At 44.7% G+C, this 19,886-nt stretch overlaps 2 protein-coding genes across 2 annotated transcripts; both read left to right on the top strand.

Annotated features, from left to right (window-relative positions):
- The first annotated feature begins 988 nt into the window (after positions 1-988).
- Positions 989-10,689, top strand: si:ch211-154o6.3 (uncharacterized protein LOC563854 homolog). The gene is made up of 13 exons (XM_063878311.1): positions 989-1,236; positions 3,346-3,464; positions 3,899-4,134; positions 4,453-4,576; positions 5,600-5,721; positions 6,364-6,450; positions 6,751-6,840; positions 7,919-8,007; positions 8,623-8,845; positions 9,108-9,230; positions 9,751-9,916; positions 10,115-10,203; positions 10,368-10,689. The coding sequence occupies exons 1-13, from the start codon at positions 1,147-1,149 to the stop codon at positions 10,460-10,462; spliced, it is 1,653 nt and encodes a 550-aa protein (XP_063734381.1). The 5' UTR covers positions 989-1,146; the 3' UTR covers positions 10,463-10,689.
- Positions 10,690-11,082: 393 nt separating this feature from the next.
- Positions 11,083-19,359, top strand: pianp (PILR alpha associated neural protein). Its single transcript, XM_063878398.1, has 6 exons — positions 11,083-11,647; positions 12,134-12,190; positions 12,362-12,759; positions 13,312-13,390; positions 17,028-17,174; positions 17,953-19,359. The coding sequence occupies exons 2-6, from the start codon at positions 12,180-12,182 to the stop codon at positions 17,972-17,974; spliced, it is 657 nt and encodes a 218-aa protein (XP_063734468.1). The 5' UTR covers positions 11,083-11,647; positions 12,134-12,179; the 3' UTR covers positions 17,975-19,359.
- The last annotated feature ends 527 nt before the right edge of the window (positions 19,360-19,886 follow it).

Below are 19,886 nucleotides of genomic sequence, written 5' to 3'. Positions count from 1 at the left end.
TGGGGGATCAGGGACTCGATTCAGAGCCAGAAAGAATAGTTCCCAACCTTTTTGCCTTGTGATACTTTATATCTTAATAATTGTTACTAGATTTGAAATTCAAGGATAACTGATTGTCATTATGCACAATAGGGTTGCACAAGGACTGAATTTATACACAATTAAATGGCAACTGTTTATATAACACATTCATCGTTTTGAGCCATTGTCGAGTAACAATGACACGATTTAATTGCCTCATCCTCTCAAATCCTACAATCTGTTGATGTTTCTGCATCCTGTGTTGGAGTAAATAGAATATTGCTTTGCTGCACGTTGAGTTCAGTTTTGGTTTAGATCTTGCATTACGGTCCTTTCATATCTGCACATTAATGGACACTGCATGGTATTTGGCCTACATCCAATTCTCTAATGCACTACGTTTGCTAATAATTGATGTTTAGATGCTTCCTTGTCAACAGTTAATAATTAAAGTAAGTAGTTTATGTATGAATTGAATGACATCTTGTTTTTTGTATTAAATATTTCAGAACGGTATGCCTGTAAACAATGGTTAATTCGTCAGCCAAAGTACATTCGTTTTTATCTAATAAAATAATAAATATGAATGGCTTCCATTTAACAACTTTTCTTCTTACTCAACTTACTGAATAAAAAAAATATAAAGTTTTTGTAGTTTTTTTATGTTGATTTAATTTACGACTGTGAGTCTCAAAAATACGAGCTGATTGACTAGCACCTGAAGGCAGCACAGTGTCAGGTTACAGTCCTCCATTTAAACGTCCTCAGTTACACTCTTTTGTTTTGTAAATTAACTATTTATAACTTATTAGCCATACACATCTATGCATTCTCAAACTAGTACCCTAGAATAGGAAATCTACAAATTGAATTATATGTTTTAGTAACCGTTTTACTTCCAATTACTCTATGCGTCCACTTGGTGTCGCTGTAAGGACAGTTATACACTTCTAATGATCGTCAACATCCGGCGACACGTCTCCCCAACACACACCGAGGCGTATTGTGATTCACTTAAACCTCTGCAGACTTTTCTTTTAAAAGCAATGCTGTGACACTTTTGTGACAAACTGAGAGTCAGTTAGGAGGTTTAAAGTTAGCTTTAAAGCTTTAGAGGAGCTCCAGATGGGGGAGGTGAGGAAGCTGCAGAAGAAATTGAGACAGATTGGGAGTCTGGAAATAAAAATCAGTCTTTCCCCAGAGGAGAGATTCAAGGTACAGAAACACTTCAAATGCGTTTTTGTCCCAGTGTTAACTGTGTGTGTTTGTGTGATCTTTGTGCAAAATCCTGCATTTATTTCCCTCAGGTGTAACAGCAGGGTTATAACTGCAGACTTTCCTACAGCACAGGCACAGATTCAGTCAAAATGAAACGCATTGCAAGAAGTATCCATGTGTAGCAGCTGACACAGGGTAAATAAAAGTCAGTAGAGTCAAGCTGAAAATCCAAACACCATGAAATATTACAGTATTTTAGATTGGGCAATTAGCATATAGGATCTTGTGGTACATCTACAATCTCAGTAAAATGTTGAGGTACTTATACTTTACTTGAGTATTTCCTTTGTATGAGGTAAATAATGTAATTTATCTTCTCTGTGTTTATGTAATACCTTTTAGTTACTTTGCAGGTTTTAGATGAATGATAAAAAATAACTTAAATCAGACTTCAGTTCACCTGCAGTAAATCCAGCAGCTACCCTGCAGTATACAAGCCATTCAAACTAGCTGCAGCTTTACCAGCTCTGAGAACACTTTAATTATAAAACATATCAGAGATATTATTCAGAAATGGGACCAATCAGACAATGACTACTTTTACTGTCGCTACTTTAAGTATATTTTGATGCTAATACTTTTCTACTTTTACTTGGTAACATTTGAATTTCCTGGACTTTTATTTGTAACAGAGTATTCCTACACTCTAGTACTTCTACTTTTACTTGAGTACAAGATCTGAGTACTTTTTCTATCTCTGATCCTTGAAAAACTAAATTAAAAAAACGTAAGAAATGTAAAAGTCTGGAGAGAAATGTGAAAAGGTATTTTCTAGGGAATATACAAAGGTTCACAGTATGAGTAATATAAGGGCATGGTCACATAGAGATGCTTTCCTGGTGATTTATGATGCTACAAAGTTATCCGATACGGCGTCTTTAACCAGGAATAATAGATTAGAACAGAAATCATAAAGAGGAAAATATGTGATTAGGATGAATTAATGATAATGCTGGGATGAATAATTTGACAGGTTTCGCCCCAGGAAAGCTTGCAGGACGAACATCAGAAAAAGTTAATGATCCGATAGTTCAGGAGAGCCTCGGTGTGTAAAAGGGCAGAGTCTGGGAGATCTGTAAGTTATTGTTATGCCCTACAACAGTCCTCTACCACACTGCCCTTACATCCCCTAATTGGAAACAGCAAAATAAATGCACTCAGTGGTGTCGTCAGTACAGCTATGATTCATACCTGGGAATACGTTGAATTTCCTATGCCTAAGACTTATCGTGTACAATGAAAGGGCTCAAAACAAACCAGCAAATGATAAAACAGAAGAGTATTAATCTACTATTTATATTGATTAGTATTACACTTACACCTTATTTACAATTGTTTATTCCTTGTGTGAGTAACACAGATACATATTTCACATATTGGGGAAATGATTAAGGGTTTAGACTTACCACATTTAAAAGACTGGTAGTGTAAATAAGAATATTTACTTACAAGTACTGTCCTTAAGTTCATTTTGTAGAATTTGTACTTAACTTGGGCATAGGCTAAGGGGCGGGACATCTCTAAGCGGTTTGACCAATCACACAACAGAGCCGGCCAGCTAACCAATCAGAGCAGACTGGGCGCTGGTTTCAGACAGAGGGGGAAAAGAGGTGCTGCAGCACAGACAGTATGAGAAACATAAAGAGCTTTCTGATCATTAAAGCATGGAGACATGTCGCAGCAGAGGCACAAAATACTAATATGAACCTGAAAATGAGCAGAATAGGACCCCTTCAATTCTCTTCTTATTTCCTAATATTTTCAACCAACATGGACATACTTTATAAAAAAGAAAGACAGAAAACTACAAACTAGTTCCCATTTGTGTGTGAAATTGATGTGTGTCTTTCCCACAGGGAACAAACTGTTCATATCGAGTGGATACCTGATTCCCTCATCATGCATCTTTTATAACTCCCAGTCAGACATGTTGCCAGTTGCAGACTAATACATGGAGACAGGCTGGGTGTGTTGGTTGTGTACATGAGCAACTTGTGGATTTAATGGCTTGGTCTACAACCAATCTCGTGCCTCCTTCCCTCTCAGATCTCCAGGAAGGCGGAGCTGCGTTCCAGATTGGCTGAGCTTCAGCTGCAGCTTTCTGGCCCGCAGCAAACTCTGGGGATTGTGGCAGACGGAAAACAGGAGAAGATGAAAAGACAAGTGTAAGGAAGTGAGGGAGAAGTATCAGCAAGAGGGGGCGCATATGGAGAGGAGCGTAATTCTTCAAAATCAACAACATTCACTTTGAAGCCTTTGATCTTTTCTGCATGTCTATCCAAATGCACTGGAGGTCAAATACTGTCACGCTTTAATAAAATGTGAACTTTGCTCTGTTCATTATGTTTCATGGAAACATCATTCGGGGATGTCAGCCTCCCTATTAAAGCCCCTCAGGGATATTTGCACATTATGTGTGGATGTTACCCTCAAATTGAACGAAACATATCTTTTTCTAGGAGCAAGAGCTCATTAAAAAAGTGCTGTTTATGTGGGAGATGCTCTACAGGTATGATCCCTCGCTGTCACAGAGGATGCTGAGTGCCGTTTGAGCTCCGATTATTCATTCAGCTCTCGCTCTTTTTCTGCACTTGCACAGGGAGGATGCCCCCGAGGCCCTTCCATCACAAACGCCTCCAGCCCCCAAGATCCTTAAGGGAGAGAAGAAGTCCACAACTCAGGAAACGCCAGCACCGGCTGCCAGGCGGAGGGAGGCAGGAGGGGGCGCGGAGATAGGCAGACAGCAGGAAAGAACCGCGCCGGCCAAGATGTCAGATCACTGCCGGGAAGTCCCAGGAGAGAGCTCCGGATTTGACACGGAGCAGCGACAGGAAGGTGGGATTCATTAAGGAAATGATTATTACACTTTACAGGCAGTTAGAATCACAATGCAGGGCCCTAATCCGCCATTAACACCCCAAATCAGATTAAACATGTTTGCCTGGAGGAGCGCTAACAAGCTCACGCGGCTGCCAGAGTTAAAACCAACAGGCTGCATTTGTCTCCATGAACACGGGACCCATGTTTTATTGTCACCCTCGGAGCTGAATTAGCCCCATGCATCGCAGCGACACACTAATCCGTGTTGAGGAAGTGTGCAGGGGTGCTGCTTTGTCAACATTGCTAATTGGACAAATCATTTCCCTTTGACAGAGGCAGAATTTGCATGCCTGAAATCGTCTTGGGAGAAGTCGAAGTTTCGCTTGAGGCTGTTGGAGGGTCACAACGACATCGTCACCTGCGTGGTTGCTGTTGACAACCTGGTGGTTTCTGGAAGGTAACGCGGGGAGAGGAGCCTTGATTTGCATAATGGATGTGCAAAGTGAACATTTCACCTAATTTATCACTTAATATTCTCCCACTCTCTCCCTCGCTGTCATATTTGTTTTTTCTCCCCCCCCCTCCTTCCCACCATGATGGCTCAATGCAAATCTCTTGCTATTAATGTTAAGCAGCCTTTAACTCTGCACGTGTTCACTCACTCAGTACTTCTTCTCATGGAGAATTTATTTGTACTCCACTGGATTTATTTCAGGTACATTCCAGATTCATGTTTTACACTTAAACACCTTTAATAAACCTTTGTCATGATGTATTTCTGAAGAATAAACCAGTGGACCAACTGTTACAAAGGTTCAGAAAGGTAAACAGTTCCAGTGTATTACAAAAAGTCCTAAACATCAATATTCACCACACAAATGGGTTTGATTGTGACAGCAAAATGCTCCTTGATGCAACAATATAAAACGTCATTGATATGATAATATATAAACTGCTGAAAAGCAACTAAATACATTTACTTAAGTACAATTTGAAGAACTTGGCCTGAGTATTTCTATTTAATGCTACTGCATACTTCTACTCCCCTACATTCAAAAGGAATGTAATACATTTGACAGCTTTAGCTACTTTTCACATGAATGTTTTGCATTAAAAACATAAACCTTTAACACAATTCCTCCCCAAAGATAAACTTTAAGAGGAACAACTATGTAAAACTATCCTATACATTAAGAAAAGTCATTAACAAAGTCCTATGCATCAATCATTTGTGCTACAGAAATGAGTTTGTATCAGTGTAACAGTTAAAGGCTATTGAACAATATCAGCAGTCTAATATCGTCCATAATGTCTCACAAATGGAGCCAATTTGTCTTTGAACAGTGAGTGCTTTTACTTTTGATACTTTTGCTGATAATACTTCTCTACGTGTACCTAAGTTAGACTCTACATGTGTGTGAAAATGAGTTTTTTAACAAGTAAAGGATCTGACTACTTCCTGGTTTTCTCCTCCTCTAAGCCGAGACACGACGGTGAAGGTGTGGTTCGTTCCCACGGCAACGGAGCACAAGAACCTGGGCGGTCACACCGGGGGGGTCACCTGTCTGTCTGCGCCTCCCCCCGAGTACTGCAAGAGGCTGGGTGAGAATACACACACACACACACACACACACACATCCTGAGTAATGCATATGTCCTGCAGTCTGGTAATTATAGGAGCAGTTCGTCAGATCAACCCCAGAGAGAGATAACCTCAGTAGACACTTTAGAGAGTCCATGTCTGTATCAAGCAGGCAGCCCTCCATCACTTGAACTTCAACGCCCTCTCCTCCCACACACACACACACACACACACACACACACACACACACACACACACACACACACACACACACACACACACACACACACACACACACACACACACACACACAGACCCTTTACCTTAAAATACCAAGGTGTGAAGTGAAGCACGTAGGAGATGCAGCTCTGTCAAACTAAAAGTGACACTGTGTTTGTTTAAACCCTAATCTCTTCCCATCTCTTTCTTCTTGCACTGTTTTTATTGTTTCCGTTCTTATATCTATTAAGTTGCATTGTCGGAGGAGCCTGGGATTTAACAATGCCATTGCCATATCTACACTGTAGCTACTGTGCATGTTTTATATCATCACCTGTTTGCAGCTTCCTCTCAGCCTAATCTCTTGTCTCTCTTTCTCTGATCCCCAATTCTTCCTCCTCCTCCTCCTCCTCCTCTTCGCTGTGTGTTTGCCCTCTCTCCAGCCCGGGCCCTGTCTCTGTCCGACAAGGAGAGGTTTATTTTGAGTGGCTCGGCAGACTGCAACGTGAAGATCTGGGCCCTGAGCGTTGGTACGTTTAAACACACACGCACACACACACACACACACACACACACACACACACACACACACACACACACACACACACACACACACACACACACACACACATATACACACACCATATATATTGAGGTGGAAAGAGCCTCAGGGCTTTTGTCTGCGAACATGCCGGTGTGTGTGTGTGTGTGTGTGTGTGTGTGTGTGTGTGTGTGTGTGTGTGTGTGTGCGTCTTAATCAATGTATGCCTCCTGTGTGACCGGTGGGCCGTGTCTAGTCAATTAAAATAATATTTTCCCTTCACCTCCAGGGCAGTGTGTGAAGTCTCTCTACACCTTCAACGCCGTGACCGCACTCTGCTTTGTGCCAGAAGGAGACGGCTACATCGTCACGGGATCAGGTGTGTCTCTGCGTGGAAAACTAAGAGACAGGGGACACACTCAGCGGAAATAATTACACTGTAGCATCATGTCATATTTTATATATACTTCTGAACATTCATGTGCTTCAGAGGAGACGTCTTCACTGACATACAATGGTGGAAATCTTATTTACTCATGTCCTGAACTTTCTAAACTCCCTAACGAGTAATGACACTTGAGTGTTCTACTGCTATGCTTTAGTTGTTTTCTGATCGATATCGTGCATAAGAAACATAATAAACTTTAAGCATGAAGCATCTTTAAACCTTAAACCAGTAGATTAACTGTTTGAGGAACAAAAAGTCAAGAACGAACCTCTTAGACAGCAATCATTCTTGTATCAGAACTGTGTTTATCTAAATCAGTTAAAAGTTCCTCGATGCAACAATATTACAACCCAATAACGTCATATATATAATCAGGCGTCGAGTGGTAGAAAGTAACTAATTACATTCTTCTTGCACTTCAGTTCAGTATTTCAACATTTAAAAAGGAAAGCATGTAAGTTTTCTCCTCTTTAGTTACTTTTAGGAATAATAATTAGCATTTAAAAACCTTTAACACACGTTCAACATACTGCTGCTCTGAAGACTAGACAATTGGACTAACTGTTTTAGGTACAAAAAGGACGCAAAATGTTACAGAAAGTTTTTAAAAACTGTGTTTGTCTATGAAATACTGGAAGCAACAATTTGGCAACCTAATAATATGTCACATATGGACAACATGTTACTGCAGGGTGAATACCTTTACTTTTAGGTACATTTTACTGTAAAACTACTTTTATTTAATGAGATGTTGAACGCTAGACTTTCATTTGCAAATATTTTGACATGAATGTAATACTCTTAAAGGATCTGAACACCGCTGCTAATGTGTACGTAGATGCCCTGTGCCATCTAGTTAGTGAGTGTAACGCAGCTTTATCGGTCTGAATCGCGGAGATGGAGGCACACAGATTAGGCAGCCAGGCTCAGGTGTATCGACCGTGACCGACAGTAATGACTGCCAGCCGCCTGTCAGCGCGCGTTAACCTCACACTCTGTCACCCCTCAGACGCGGGGAAAGTTCAGGCCTGGAGCTGGCACACTTTCCAAAACTGCCAGTCAATCAACGCTCACCAGGAAGCAGTCACCTCCATCCAGGTGGGCGGGTCACTCACCTCTGCAGTCGACACATGGACGATGCTCAAGCTGTGCAGCCTATTTTTAAAACTGACACTTTAAAAAAACCCACCCCAATGTTTCTCTCTCTGAAGAAGCTGTCTGAATCATTTTTCAGAAGTGCTGATTAATAATTAGTGTAAAAAGCCTCTCCTTAGGAAATCAAACGGTTATGTCTCTACTCTCTTGTTTGTTCCTTTCAAAATGAAAAATCAAAGATATCTGTTGAGATGGGAGCCGTGGAGCTCGGCCAATTTTAGAAATCACACAGCACATATTTTAAGGAGAAAAGCGTCTCTTTTTTTTATGAATATTGAAATCCAGGGCTGCATTTCCAATTTGCAATCATGAAAATACGCCTGAAGCATTAAAGCGTGGAGCATCATTGTCTTCCTCTCTGTTGTTTATCATGCAAAGCGCACAATCCATTTAAATACCGACGGGGGCTCCGAAACGTACGTTTAAAAAAAACTGTCCACACTCTTCCATTTACACAAACACACACGCTCTCTTTTTCTCTGTGTATCTAACTCTATTACACACACACACTTGGTGGATCACCATGACAACCGTGTCTCGTGTGTGTGCCCTCCGCAGGCTCAGGGTCCGCTGGTGTTCAGCGGCTCGGCTGACGGGGGGGTGTCGGTGTGGGAAAACCGATGTTCGGATCGAGACCCTCTCCGGCTGCTGCACCAGTGGGGGGAGGAGGTGACGGGCTGCGGAGGGGGGTCAGGCGGGCGTTTGATCCTCAGCCCACGAGGAGACAGAGTCTTCCTGTCTTACGGTCGAGCCTGGCTCAAGATCCTGCACTGGAGGACAGGTGAGCGCTGGAATGAGACGAACAGTGTGTGTGTGTGTGTGTGTGTGTGTGTGTGTGTGTGTGTGTGTGTGTGTGTGTGTGTGTGTGTGTGTGTGTGTGTGTGTGTGTGTGTGTGTGTGTGTGTGTGTGTGTGTGTGTGTGTGTGTGTGTGTGTGTGTGTGTGTGTGTGTGTGTGTGTGTGTCAGGATGAGTGAATAAAAGGCAGGCAGATGAAGGGACATTTGCATAATCCTTCCACCTAACATCTGTCCAATTATCACAGGAACCATGTCCAGGCTGACCAATCACAGCAGCATCACCGGGGTAACAGATTGTGTGCACCAGACAGGAGGCCTCCTAATTGGCTCCTGCTATGACCTGGCCAACGGAGAGAGCTCGCTAAATCGTGAGTTCAAGTGCAACCAGAAGTAGCTCAGTCCACTGTGAGAGCACAATGCAGACTTAAAGAGGCCCTGCTGTGTGCATGTCAATGGTCTGCAAAGGTTAGAATCCCAAAGTTCCCTACGGAGGGAGTTTTATCTCCCAGACAGTCCCCCCTTCCTGAAACGCTTGCATTGAACTCCCAACTTCTGTAACATAGTGACATTACTACGTAACACCCGTGGTTCTATTAGCTACAGTCCCACAAATTGGAAGTGATCGACTAAGAGGCGCGACATCTCTAAGTTGTTGACCAATTCAATCAAAACCGACTCTGGTTTCAGACAGAGGGTGAAAAGGTGCTGCAGCACAGGCAGTATGAGAATAATAAAGAGCTTTTTGAACTTTAAAGCATGGAGACATGTCCCAGGAGAGACACTATATACTAATATATGGGCCTGAGGAGCAGCATATTATGTGCTCTTTAAGACCAAATAGAATAGTTGGTTTCCCCCCGTTGACCTGCTTCCTCCCTCTTCCTCTAGTGTTCTCGCTGCCTCAGTGTCGGTACCTGGCCTCTCTGACCTGGCCCGATGCTCCCAGAATCCTTTGCTTTGCGGCGTGGACCACAGGGAGCGGAGACCACCGGTGGGTCACTGGAGGTCGCGACCTCCTCGTGTGGGAGCAGCTCCCCAGCTCCGGGAAGCAGAGGTGAGCGCAGCACACGTCAACACCACTAAAAGGATTTTAGTCCAAACTGCCTAATTATATTCCCTATTTGCATAACTGTTCCAAGGTCACCTGCACAGCTAACGCTAAAGTGGGATTCATGAGATGCAAATGAATAGAAGTGACTTGGACTCGATTGATATGAACTGTTTAATTAATTTGCTAATTGAATTTTTGAAGGGGTGATGTCACAGCGAAAAGAGACAGTCGACTGGAGTCCTGTTTGCTGGAGTCAGAGGGAGACACAGAAGATGACGAGGAGACGGATGGTACACACACTCAAACACACACACTGCAATTTCACACATTTCCATGTCTCCATTCACTCACTGGCACTTCTAATGAGCAACCATGAAATACAGACTTCACAATCACGCTAATTTTAAATGATGCATGTCGTGACGAATCCTCATGACCTCCTTGTCAAATTTAGATTTCGAGGACGATGACAATGAAGGAGAAGAGCGGCGGCGTGACGATGTGGAGGATGGAGGGTCCGGCTCGTGGTTGCGGTGCGTTCTCCAGTGAGCGCCAGTTCCTCATGCCGAGGACACCGCGGCCTGCAGCGATGGAGAGGAAATGAAAGGGAGGGAGCGAGTGACAGTGAAGGAGGGGGCAGGGGAATGAAGTGTGACAGAGTGTCGGAGGAGGGAGCGTATGTGCAGTGAGTGTGTGTGTGTAAGTGTGAGTGATAGGCAGATTGTTTTCTATGTAAATATTGTTTTCACATAAAATAAAAGCTGTCACCCTGGGACTCTCACCTCCATATTTGCAGCTTGTGTTGTGTCCCCTTTTTTATTTCAATGTGACCCTGCCTCTTCAAACACCAGTTCCTCACCCCGCTCTGCATGTGTTAATGAATGTAAATTAGTTTTTATTCCTCCAGCCTTCCTCTCCGCTGTCTCTGTCTCTCCGGGATGTTTTTTAAAGAGACCCTGTTATGCTCCTTCGGGTTTTTCACTTTCCTGTAGTGCGTTATATAGGTTTGTGTTCATGTAAATGGTCTGCAAAGGCTAAAATCCAGCATGTCCCTGCAGTGGGAGTTTCTCATCCACCCCCACCTGCCTAAGACGCCTCAATTTGACTCCTTTCCTTTTTCCTGTAACATAATGACATCACTATGTAACAATTACGTTCCTATTGGCCAGCGCTCCGACACATTGTACGTGATTGGCTAAGGGGCGGGACTTCTCTAATGTGTTGACTAAGTGCAACAGAGAGCCGGCCAGCTAACCAATCAGAGCAGACTGGGCTCTGGTTTCAGACAGAGGGTGAAAAGAGGCAGTATGAGAACAATAAAAGAGCTTTTTGAACATTAAAGCATGGAGACATGTCCCAGTGAAGCACAAAACAGGAACATTTATGTAATAGGCCTCTTTGAATATAATTGAAGAGTATTTTTTAAATTAGCTTAACAACGTCATCCTCTGTATCATTTCTGTTTGCCTCGTCAAATTCATTTATTTAGCTCGCCGTCCATTTAATTGAACCATTTTTTTTGTAAAAAAACACATAATTAGCATTTAAATCTCCTACAGTGTCTCCCCCCCCGCCTCCCTCCATCGCTCTCTCTCCCCTCTCTTACTCTCGCAGACTCTACATGTCTCAGTCGCTAAGGCAACCGATGCTTTTTTTTCCCCCCTCAGTTGCTCTCTGTATCTCCCCGTTTCTCTCTGTCTCCCTCTCCCTCATTCCCTCTCTCCACTGCCAGAGGTAGGCATGATAACTGATATGTGTCGGAGTGCGTCTGTGTTTCTGTCCGTCTCCCTGCGTGCTCGTTTGTGTTTTCTGAAGTGACATTTCTGTGGCATTTAGGCAGCAGCTTTGGATGGAGAAGTTGCCTCTCTGCTCAAAGTGCCATATAGAGTATTGGCTGCTTGCATGACTCTTCTAATGATGATAAATGTGCCGGGCGCAGGTGTGTGCACTGTAAATGTGTGTGAGAGAGCAGAAGTGAGAGTGTACTTCTGGGTGTTTTTGACTGCAGATGTGGCTTCTGTAGAAACATGTGGCGCATAATTGAGCGTTAAATTTAAAAGCCCAGAGGAGTCGTTTTTTTCTTTCTGAAGATGACAGCGCTCTGCCATTACTCCTGCTGGTGTCTATGTTTACACGCTTTTTAATCTGGAAACATAAAAGAAGCTGGACCCTCCCCTTTTCTCTCTCCCTCTCTCTTGCCCCTCTGTCCTTTTCTTACAGAGAGAGATGATAGGAGGAGCGGAGTCTCAGTGAACAGAGCGAAGCGATGGAGAGATGGTAAGATGGATAGAGGTGAAGGAGGGATGAATGGGGTGCAGATGCATTAAATGTCCTGCTGATTTATTGCTGGCATCAGAATCAATTGTGAGCTGATGAGGTCGTGCAGGACGCCCGTGGACACACATTTTCTCAGATAACTTCTGACACTTCTCATGCTTTCTCTTGCAGCTCCATCTCTCCTGTCGCACGACTGACTGCCCTGCTCCTGGTTGCTCTGGTGACACAGCCCTCCACCTGTAACCGTGACGACAGCGAGGGCAAGGAGGAACAGCTGGACGCCCTGTCTGTCCAGCTGTCCGTCACGGCCCAGGTCACGCCCACCCCTCTGTGGGCGGTGGTCTGGGGTCCCACTCAGCCTCTGGAGGATGAGACCTACCACTTCCTCTCCAGCCAGGAAACGGACGCCCTGCATGGCCACGGGGGGGGACAGCAGGAGGCGAGCACCCCCGAGGCGGACTGGCCTGCGAGCCAGCAGCCCCGAGAGGAGCCCCCGCTGGAGTCCAAGGAGCAGGGGGGAGGAAGGGAGGATGGAGGGACGGAGGCGGAGGAGACGGAGCCTGAGGAAGGTGGGAATGAGAAGATGCACATGAAGGATTTCTAAATAAAGGTGGCCATGAGAACACAAGCACACACACACACACACACACAAACACACACACACACACACACACACACACACACACACACACACACACACACACACACACACACACACACACACACACATACACACACACACACACACCACAAGTCCTCCGGGGAATTAGCTGTCACCGGGTGAAGGCTGCTGTGTGCAGCCGGCTGTGTCTGTTGCGGGGAATGCCTAATAAAGTTCTCATCACTCACTGGGAGGACGTCAAAAAGCGCGATGCAACGAGGACGACATTGGATTTTGTCATAGTTGGAGGCCAGAGTCTCTCACATCACATTTGGCTTCATTGTTTCTCTTCTTTTCTCTGGATTACAATAATACATGGTCATGGTATGAAGTGTGTGTGTGTGTGTGTGTGTGTGTGTGTGTGTGTGTGTGTGTGTGTGTGTGTGTGTGTGTGTGTGTGTGTGTGTGTGTGTGTGTGTGTGTGTGTGTGTGTGTGTGTGTGTGTGTGTGTGTGTTACAGTGGACCCTCAGTTCTACGTCACCGTGACCATCTCCTCGCTGCTCATCCTGACCGCAGTCGTCATTACAGCCAAACTCTGGTAGGGAACCTTGACTCTTACCTTCCAAATACTCTGTGTGTGTGTGTGTGTGTGTGTGTGTGTGTGTGTGTGTGTGTGTGTGTGTGTGTGTGTGTGTGTGTGTGTGTGTGTGTGTGTGTGTGTGTGTGTGTGTGTGTGTGTGTGTGTGTGTGTGTGTGTGTGTGTGTGTGTGTGTAGCTGCAAAAATATGAAGTTGGCATTGCTGGTAGTGAGTAAATGATGAGCAAACTTTTCCTGTACGAGCTGAACACCTGCCTCCCAGCAGGGGGGGGGCAGCACTGGTGCTCCTGATTCAAGGGTTTTTCTGGTAGATGTCGACAGCGAGGTGCAGACCCATGTGGGCCTCAACCCCCTCCCTCACTGTAACTGCGTTTTGGATTTCTTGATTGGGCCTGTTATGGCTGAGAGTTTGAGGTTAAACGAGGTGCTTTGTCTGAAGGCATTTTGTAGATCTCGTGGATTACATTTGCTCTGAGAAAGTTAGGGATGTTTCGAGGTCAGGTGAAGATTATCCCGGATGAGGATTTCCAACCTGTTGGGTCAGGACTCCCCTCAGGGTCGAGATCAGATTAAAAAGACAACAAAACCACAAAACAAATATTCCTGCTACTCAAAACTGGCATGTTTGTTCCCACTTGAGTCCAATATTTGCTTTTCCACCTCGTTAATTGCTGCTTGATTGTGCTTCTTCAGGATTAAAACACCTTTAGAGGGATCTTTTGTGGATTTGGTTATAATCCGTAAACATCCCAACACAGGCGAGGAGTCACAGGTAGTTTAGATGGGAAAATATATCAGAAACAACAGATTTGGAGATTAGTCAGCTTTCCGCATCACTGTCAGGAGATTAGAGTACAATGTTTGGGGAAATGGGGCTAGAAGAAATTGCTATTTTGTGCAGAAACGGGGTAGACTTCCTACAGCCTGATGGGTCAAGAGGAAGGGATTTAACCAGATGAGTTTAAGGCTCAACGAAGAGGCCAGATGTGTGTGTGTGTCTTGGTTGAAGATGACACCTTGTTAGGAGTGTTTGTATGTGCATGACGGTCACGCCTGTCGTTCAGGATTACGTAATGCCCTGACATGTTCCTCCCTAAAGAAAGATCTGAGTAATTGCTACCTAATGACTTTATTAACAGCACTTGTGTTCCTGAAAGTCACAGTTGGCACAGATGTGTCATTTAGTGCCATTAGAGTTGCAATGATTAAACATTCACTGTAACCATTAGGGGTGAAGTGTGTGTGTGTGTGTGTGTGTGTGTGTGTGGGGGGGGGGGTTATATTGTTGCCTTACAGGATAAAACAACAACATGGCTCCACTGTGAGTGTCCATAGGGACTAGCGGGATTACATAACGGGATTACAGGATGCAAAGAAACTGTGTTCCCTTACAGCTACAATGAATCTAATTAAAGGTACATTTTTAAAGAATGGGGACAAATAAATAACAATATCCTATAGGTGGATACTACCTGAGTTCCCTCATTTTCTTTATGTTGAATATTGTTTTAACCCTTAAAAGGGCATACAATCGCACCCATATTACGCATTAACACACCATGTTTGCATCCATATTACACCCTTATTATACCCTGGTTACTCTGTAATTAGACCCATATTACCTCCATAGTTAGCTGTAATTACACCGTTATTACTCCCTTTTTCGCTTGGACGCAGCCTGTCAAAGAACCCCAGGATATAGAACCCAGTTAAGGCTGAAATGCAGTAGCTGGACATCTGATTTAACATAAAACACATAATGTTGAACTAAAAAAGCACTAGTAAACTATACTATGTTGTATGCAAAGCCTTATAATTACAAATAACACTTTTTTTAGACTAAATATCTGTACATTTTAAAGTAAACGCTCCCAACCCTGGCTGCTTTGACAGGCCACCATTAAACCTGTAAGAGCGTTTAACCCAGGCCTGTGTGTGTTCCCATGTAGGAAAGTGCTCGCTGCACACATGACCATTAACTGTAAATGGGGGGGCCATCTATGTGGAGCACTTCCACGCTTTGCTGGTCAAACCAATAACACATAGTTTATTTGACCACTGGGACTCTCCTCTCCTCTCCCCTCCTCCTTACTGTAAATCTCTTATCTGCTCATCTTACCCACATCTCCATTGTATCATAGTTAAGCATTTCATTGCCTGAATCTGTGTCTTTTACATACTCCCTCTTAATCTCAAATGTTCTCCCACATTATCTCCCCCTCGCTCTGTCTCTCTAAAACCCTCCCTCCTCTCACTCGGGCCTCCCTTTTCCCTCGCAGGGATTTTTCTGTTTCCTTCTCTGAATACCTGTGTTCCCCTCCCTTCTCCCTTCATGTTCCTCGCTTAGACTTCCAGTTATGGTCGTAGCGCGGCTCTAACTCTGCCTATCTTTGCACAGCTGGTACTCCTCTTATCTCCCTCGCCAGTCTCCTATCTCCCCCTTAGCACCGCCAGTCCGACTGCTGATCCACAGATAATCCTCCAGCATGCCGTGAGCTGATACACGATAAACCCCCTTTTCTCTCTGTTCCTGAGACCCGGCCTTCGCTGTTGTTTCGATTCTCCACGGGAGAACAAAAAAAAGGCCTCGCTGCTGTGTGGATCCAAAGTGGCCCTACGAAAAAAAAAGTGGGGAATGGCAGGCTGGAGACATGGCAGCATCCCTCTCTATAGACTGGCTCGTGCTTCAGTGTCATAAATGTGTAAATACCGCCATGTGTTGGAGGGAGAGAGAGAACAGGAAGGGGGGTACAGATGGACCGAAATGATAGCCTATAGTGGAAATTGGCCACCGTCCATGGACGTTCATTATGATTATAGAAGAGCGGCATATGTGCTCAGAGCTTTTCCCAGCCCTCGAATTGTCAGTGTGTGTGTGTGTGTGTGTGTGTGTGTGTGTGTGTGTGTGTGTGTGTGTGTGTGTGTGTGTGTGTGTGTGTGTGTGTGTGTGTGTGTGTGTGTGTGTGTGTGTGTGTGTGTGTGTGTGTGTGTGTGTGTGTGTGTGTGTGTGCGTGTGTGTGTGTGAGAGAGGACAGGTGTTACTGGAGGAAGATGAGGCTGGCTGTTATGGCTCTGAACACCCTCTGTTCGTGCGTTTAAGTATTCTTAAGAGGCCAGACCTGTGACTTTTTGCAATGTGACTCAGTGTAATGTAATGGCAAGCAACCCTCTGTGATGCGTCACCCCCTCTGTCCATATTACCTCACCCCCTTCTGACTCCCACCCACTGTGACCCGTCCCCTTCCCCTCCATCCCTAGCCCACCTCTCCCTTCTGACAGCGTTTTAATGAGTCCGATGAGTGCACTAATTCTCCCTCTCAGTGGCAGAGTAATGTGTTCGCTTCCCCATCCTTCTGTCTTCTTCTTTCCTTTTCCTCTTATCAGTCCTTTTCTCTTTTATTCTGCTGTATCTCCTGTGTCCATCTCCCTTAATGTCACCCTTCTCTATCATCTCTCACCTTCTCTTACTGTTACCAATCTCCAACTTTCCTTGAGTCCTTTCATCTCCGTTTATATTCCTTGTCCTCTTTTTTCATCAATTCCCATCTTTTCCTTTCCCCATCCCTCTGTCTGCATCCTCCTACCCTCTCCCCTGATCTCTAATCTTTCTGTGTCACTATCCCTCTTTTTCTCCCAGTTACGACCGCAGCTGTTCCCAGCATCCACCCCCGGTTTCCCGTGGCGTCGCCCCCCCACTCTCCCTGGCTCTCCCCCGTTCCCTGGCTTCGGAGGACAGCCGGCAGACGCTGCACAGCACCTCCTCCTCCTTCACCGACAGGGAGAGGTAATGAGTCGCCTCAGCGGGTCCGTAAGTCTGCTGTGCGCATGTGTCTGTGCACCTCTGGATGTTTTGTCTCATAAGGAAGTAATGACGGAGTCTCTGAGGAGGAACCGGGCCTGCAGTGTTGGTGGATCAGTGTTTAACTCCAGATGAGTCATAGTGGGGCCAAGTCCATGAAATGATGCTTTTATAAGAGGCCATTTAAAGTTTACTCAGGTGCTGAGTAAACTACAAGATCTGAGTACTTCTACTTTACTCAAGTACAAGATCTGAGTACTTCCCCACCTCTGGCAGGCACAGATAGACTGAAAGATACCTAATTTATTTGCATGTTTTATTAGGTCACTGTGATGTAGCAGTGTTTGAGCCAACCCCAATGGTTTGTTTGATAGAGTTATCCCGGGCATATATTTATTTAAAAATAACAAAAATGGCCAACCTGCCCTTTGATTAATTTGGACCCCTGCCCCTCTGACATCTTCTGCACCTGTCTGTTCGAGGGTATTTAAAGTTAATCTCGATCGTGATAATTATAGAGCAGTGCTCCCTCTCACTTCCTTCTTCCCATCAGCTCTTTCCTCCATCTCCCCGCCGCCGCCGCCCTCTCAGTCCCCTGTGAAGCAGCTTTTTCTGTTTGCTCCTCCAGCTCCAGGCCTCCCCTTCCCCTCTCATCTTCTGTCTTTCCTCTCCACCAACAACCCCATCCTCCTTCCCTTTTTCTTTCCCTCTGACTCTTCTTCTTCTTCTTCTTCTTCTTCTTCTGTGCCTCTTGCTGTGTCAGGATCCCAGTTGTGAACCTCTGAGGTGACTGTTTCTCCATATGGTAAACACATCTACGGGGCCAGAGGAGGAGCATCAATACGACCGGAGGGGTTGCCCACAGCGCCGTTTTATTTTCTCTGAAACTGTGAAATTGATTCCAGGGGTCCCAGGTATCCAGCCATCACAAAAACTCCTCCACTTCCCCGAGGTCTAAAAAAAACACATCTCCCTGCTGCTCCCTCCTTCCTTCCTCTGTGCTCGGTTAGAAATGTCTTTCATGTGGCTCTGCGTCACAGCTACCTGTTTTCCATCCCCTTCATGGCCTTGAGCTCCTCGGCCCGCCATGGCTAATTAAAAAAACAAGCAGTTTAACAGACGTGTGACATCCCAACGCCCTACCTGTGCTTCCACAGCTGATTCCACCTGCACATGTAAAGCCCATCACTTTCCCTTTTGATCCAGCAGACTGTTTCTTTCACGGGATGACTCTCAAATACAGTTGAATCTGGTTTGCAAACGGTTCAAAGAAAGCCATTCTCAGCATCTCCAAACACTGAACGGGGTATTTCACAAAGCTGTTTGGCAGGGCCGTAGCCAACAGGCAATGTGTTTAACATGTCACGCTCCAAAAACTGCTGTTTATTCCCTGCTTTGGGCGCCTGAAATGCAAATAGCGTGGCTTTTTTTTCTTCCTTCCCCCTCTGTAGTGTAGCGGAGTCGGTTTTTGTTTCAGCTTTTTCCCCATGATTTGTTTTCTTAATTATCTGGCTGACGTTCACCTCTTTGTGAGCCCCCTCTGGACTGTGTTAGGGGTGTTCTTAAGAGTACTTCCAGTGGTGGAGATAAAATATTCAGAGTGGGAATGGAAAGAGGAGGCAAAACTGCTGAAAATCAATGATTCCCAAAGGTTGTTCATTTTTGGATGGCGCACAACAAAGACAGATTTATGTGTGAGCTGTACCCGTGATCAAAGGACGGATGTAACCACGACAAGGGTTTCTTCTCTCCACCTGACAGCCAAGTATATCAATCTGGAAGAAAGAAAAAAAACCCACCATAATTTCTCATATCACATTTCAAGTTACTGTCTTGGGTGCAGCAAAAGGAAAGTGGCACATCAAGTTGCATCATCTCTGTCTCTCCAATGATTCTGCATGTATACAGTAAGAAAACCTGTGAGAGTAGCAGCAAGATCTATTATTTATAAATGTCTATTTTATCTATCAGTGAGTGACGTGTTCTAGAGCCTCTCAAAGCCAAATGTCAGTTTCTGTTTGGCAACTTTTTCTAAAACAGCTTTGAAACCCGTCTCAACATTTCCTCTACAGACACATTAGTGCTGGTGGCATCCTGCGTGCATCGTGCAATCCTCCAGATATCAAGTCTTGTGATTTTTAGTAGCATTCCTGTAGAAAAATGTGGTCTTTCTGTACCATGGAAGTTCAATAAAGACTCTGGCGTTTTAGCTTTTGTGTCTGTGTGCTTATTTCTGTGCAAGCTGAGTGAATCCCCCCTTGGATGTGCACTGCTTTATGGGAAGGACAAAGCTTCCACTGTGCATTTTTTGAAAAAGCTCCCACTGTCTTTTAATCTTTTTTTATCCTTGAAGTAAACGTTTAGTCCACCGGTTGTATTGATTTTAAAAACCATAGGCAGGCATTAAAGAGTCCTACATGTGCCAATCAGCAGTGACGGGACGTGGAGAAGAATAGAAACGGCTTTTCTTTATCTCCCCACCCTGTATGGATTTCTCTCGCTTCAGAACAGGATGCTTAGCAAGAATTTCCTCTGTGTACAGTTTTTCACACGAATGTCAATAAAATCAGGGAGGCCGCCGGAGGACAAGTGCCACTCGTTTGTATTCAGATTCTCCACCCAGCCTGCTGCAGTCTCCATCTCCTCTGGGCTTTTCACTGATCAATCAAACTAATTGATTGGCTTTGTTCCACTCGG

Source organism: Eleginops maclovinus, chromosome 3, assembly GCF_036324505.1.
Source record: "Eleginops maclovinus isolate JMC-PN-2008 ecotype Puerto Natales chromosome 3, JC_Emac_rtc_rv5, whole genome shotgun sequence".
In the NCBI taxonomy this organism is placed as follows: Eukaryota; Metazoa; Chordata; class Actinopteri; order Perciformes; family Eleginopidae; genus Eleginops; species Eleginops maclovinus.
This window is presented reverse-complemented; position numbering and strand designations above follow the sequence as displayed.

Coding starts and splice junctions, on each gene's coding strand:
- pianp (XM_063878398.1), top strand. Junction 12,760..13,311: donor GGAGACGGAGCCTGAGGAAG/GTGGGAATGAGA, acceptor TGTGTGTTACAG/TGGACCCTCAGTTCTACGTC. Junction 17,175..17,952: donor TCCTTCACCGACAGGGAGAG/GTAATGAGTCGC, acceptor TTGCTGTGTCAG/GATCCCAGTTGTGAACCTCT.
- si:ch211-154o6.3 (XM_063878311.1), top strand. CDS start 1,147: ATGGGGGAGGTGAGGAAGCTGCAGAAGAAATTGAGACAGATTGGGAGT. Junction 4,577..5,599: donor AACCTGGTGGTTTCTGGAAG/GTAACGCGGGGA, acceptor TCCTCCTCTAAG/CCGAGACACGACGGTGAAGG. Junction 9,917..10,114: donor CCCAGCTCCGGGAAGCAGAG/GTGAGCGCAGCA, acceptor GAATTTTTGAAG/GGGTGATGTCACAGCGAAAA.